Genomic DNA, 2,547 nt, shown 5'->3' on the forward strand with positions numbered 1-2,547 from the left:
GGGGGTGCTGACCAATGGGACCCACCTGCTGGTGAGACTTATATTATTGTAATTTGCTGAATCATCTTCTTCTGATTGCTTAGTTCGTCTTAATTTTGGTGAAGAACACCCTTAAACTAATCTGTGATTTATTTGCTCAAAAGGGAAAAAGCTTAGAACCTTAACCGCTTCGATCAATACTTACCCGGTAAGAGCGAAAATAGTAAACCCTGATCTCTTACTGTTAAACATGATTAGATTTAATTATACTAATTTGTTTACTGACGCAACCCTTATATTCATCACAAAGCAGTAAGGCATGAAGCACGAACTCAGAAAATATGAAGTTGCATATATAGAAAAGCAGGAACGCATGGTACTTAGGCACTGATTGTCTCTGATTCAGTGTCTTTAGATTAGACTTCTGCACCAACTTGAGGACTTCAAGTATCATGAAAAAGAACTAATCATGTATGAACCACGATCTGTGTTAGGTTCATCTCATCTTAGATCTGATCTGATCTAATCTAGTACAAAACAACTTCTGTGCTCTTTTGCAATACTACTGTACTACATACTGCAAATCTTCTATGTTACGTATATATGAAAGTCATGTATGCCACCTGTCTGAGCTGACAATCGATGTCATTCAAGAAACTTCTGCCCTCTTTTGCCTCCTCATCTCTTCTAGCTGTGATGCCTCGTTCAGCATGTCCACAGCGTCACTCTGCATGTTCATCTTGGATAATGCAACTGACTGCATGTAGAATGCTGTCGGCCAATCAGGGTAGTTGGTTTGTGCTAGCATTGCATCACGGAGGGCAGCCTCAGGTTCGTCACACATAAGGTAGCACAAGCTTCGCCTGGCGAATACAGTAGGTGACACCACTGTCCCCGCATCGACAAACTATGAAACAAACACAGGGAAACAAGAATCAGCTACATGGAACAAAACAAATTAAATTATCCCGGTCTCTACAGCTACAACAACATTTCAGTAATATACCTGACTGTAACAATTGATGGCGATCCTAAATCTTTTGCATTCGAAGGCAGAGTCTCCACGTTTCCTTGCACCCAACACATCCCTCGCCTGCTGTGTCCACCCTTCAAAAGATAGCTGCAGAATGGAGAATAATGCCAATTTCACAAATCCTACAAAGACAGCAGAAAGATTGGAAATGCATGCACTCATTTATTTTACCTCAGTGCTCCCTTCATCATCTCTGTAATGTCTTGTAACTAGGATTTGATGGATGGCACTTAGATCCATTCTGGAACAGGCATCTGCCATGGGTTCTTCCACTGGTTTTGGAGTTCCAAGCATCGCAGAGGACTCTGGTACCTGTTCCAGTATTTTTCAAGGCAAACAGCAGGAATCATCAGGAACAAGGAAACTGAATGCAAGTTCAAATCATTAATTCACTTTGTTTAGGTATTCACTCAGTCTATATATTAATTATAGATAGTTTAGGTATTTTCCTTAATATATGCGGTTTGTATGTATACAAGGTTACCTTGCTAGACGATGCTTCTCCAGTCTCCAGGCACTTCTTTTCTAAAGATGTGGTCTCCACGCATTCCAGCCTTTCACCTAATTCAGGACCAATTAGCTTATATATATGATCATAGGTAATCGTACAGAGCAGAACAATCTTGTTTCTTACAGAACTCACCTGCAGGTGTCGTCGTCGAGCTATGCCTCTGTAGTCTCTTGTTCCTCCACCATTGCACTGACAATACTATAGCTGAAACAATCAGTATAGCAAGCACCACAGAACCTACTGCAGACAGTATAACAAAGTTTCGTTTCCACTGATGTTCAGAACTAGATCCATGCTTTCCTGCAAAGGATTGCCATGAAGTTAGACATAGGGAAAACTGTTATGAAAGATTTTTTTAGTCTGTCCCATAGCTAGCGTACCTTCTGCTGGAGTAGGACTCACCCCGGCGATGAACATAGGAGTCACCCCGGTGATGAACGGATAAAGCTCCCACCGGAACTGGCACCACAACGCTGAGCTTTCCCCTCCGACTGACGTCGGAAGAAACACGTTTGCACTGATCAGATCCTCGAGGCAAAATTTGCAGTCCCTCGTCTTTCTCGGTATACACTGTGCAAAAGCATACACAGTGTATCCGTTTGCTGCGCCAACAATTTGTTGCTGGGCCGTAGCAAAGCGAGCCGCTGACTTCGCGGTCTCCTCTGCCACTGCCCGTACTAGCCCAACAACACTCGTTCCAAGAATCTCCCTCTCAACTGGAGCTCTAGACGTGTTGTACCTCAAGAAAGAAACCATGTTGAAATTCAGATGCATAAACTCCCTATTTGACATCCACAAGCTGCACCTATCATAGACTATAGCTGCAACCTTCCTAAAGGGGCACCGCACTCCTACACCCTGAAACGCCTCACGGATGCAGATCTTGCAAACAGTAGGAGAACTGTCCTCCCGACACAGCCCCGCTGCGTATATCTGTTCTGGCTCGGCAGAGGAACTGAGAGAGTGGAAATAAGAAGGAGCTAAGGAGACCTGTGCAGGTAGCTTCTCTGCTATGTTGTTCAGG

General features: G+C 43.6%; 1 protein-coding gene across 1 annotated transcript; it reads right to left on the reverse strand.

The window, feature by feature from the left end:
- Positions 1-628: 628 nt before the first annotated feature.
- On the reverse strand, positions 629-2,315 carry LOC136503277 (uncharacterized). Its single transcript, XM_066498406.1, has 6 exons — positions 1,904-2,315; positions 1,656-1,823; positions 1,497-1,573; positions 1,184-1,324; positions 986-1,099; positions 629-886 (listed from the first exon to the last, which is right to left on the reverse strand). The coding sequence occupies exons 1-6, from the start codon at positions 2,313-2,315 to the stop codon at positions 629-631; spliced, it is 1,170 nt and encodes a 389-aa protein (XP_066354503.1).
- Positions 2,316-2,547: the final 232 nt, after the last annotated feature.

Source organism: Miscanthus floridulus, chromosome 14 (assembly GCF_019320115.1).
Source record: "Miscanthus floridulus cultivar M001 chromosome 14, ASM1932011v1, whole genome shotgun sequence".
Classification (NCBI taxonomy): Eukaryota; Viridiplantae; Streptophyta; class Magnoliopsida; order Poales; family Poaceae; genus Miscanthus; species Miscanthus floridulus.

Bases quoted from the DNA above. Each gene is read 5' to 3' on its own strand.
- LOC136503277 (XM_066498406.1), bottom strand. From the start codon at position 2,315: ATGTCAAATAGGGAGTTTATGCATCTGAATTTCAACATGGTTTCTTTC. The intron at 1,325-1,496 runs GTAACCTTGTAT...ATACTGGAACAG, and splicing joins GAGAAGCATCGTCTAGCAAG to GTACCAGAGTCCTCTGCGAT. The intron at 887-985 runs GTATATTACTGA...TTTGTTTCATAG, and splicing joins CCATCAATTGTTACAGTCAG to TTTGTCGATGCGGGGACAGT.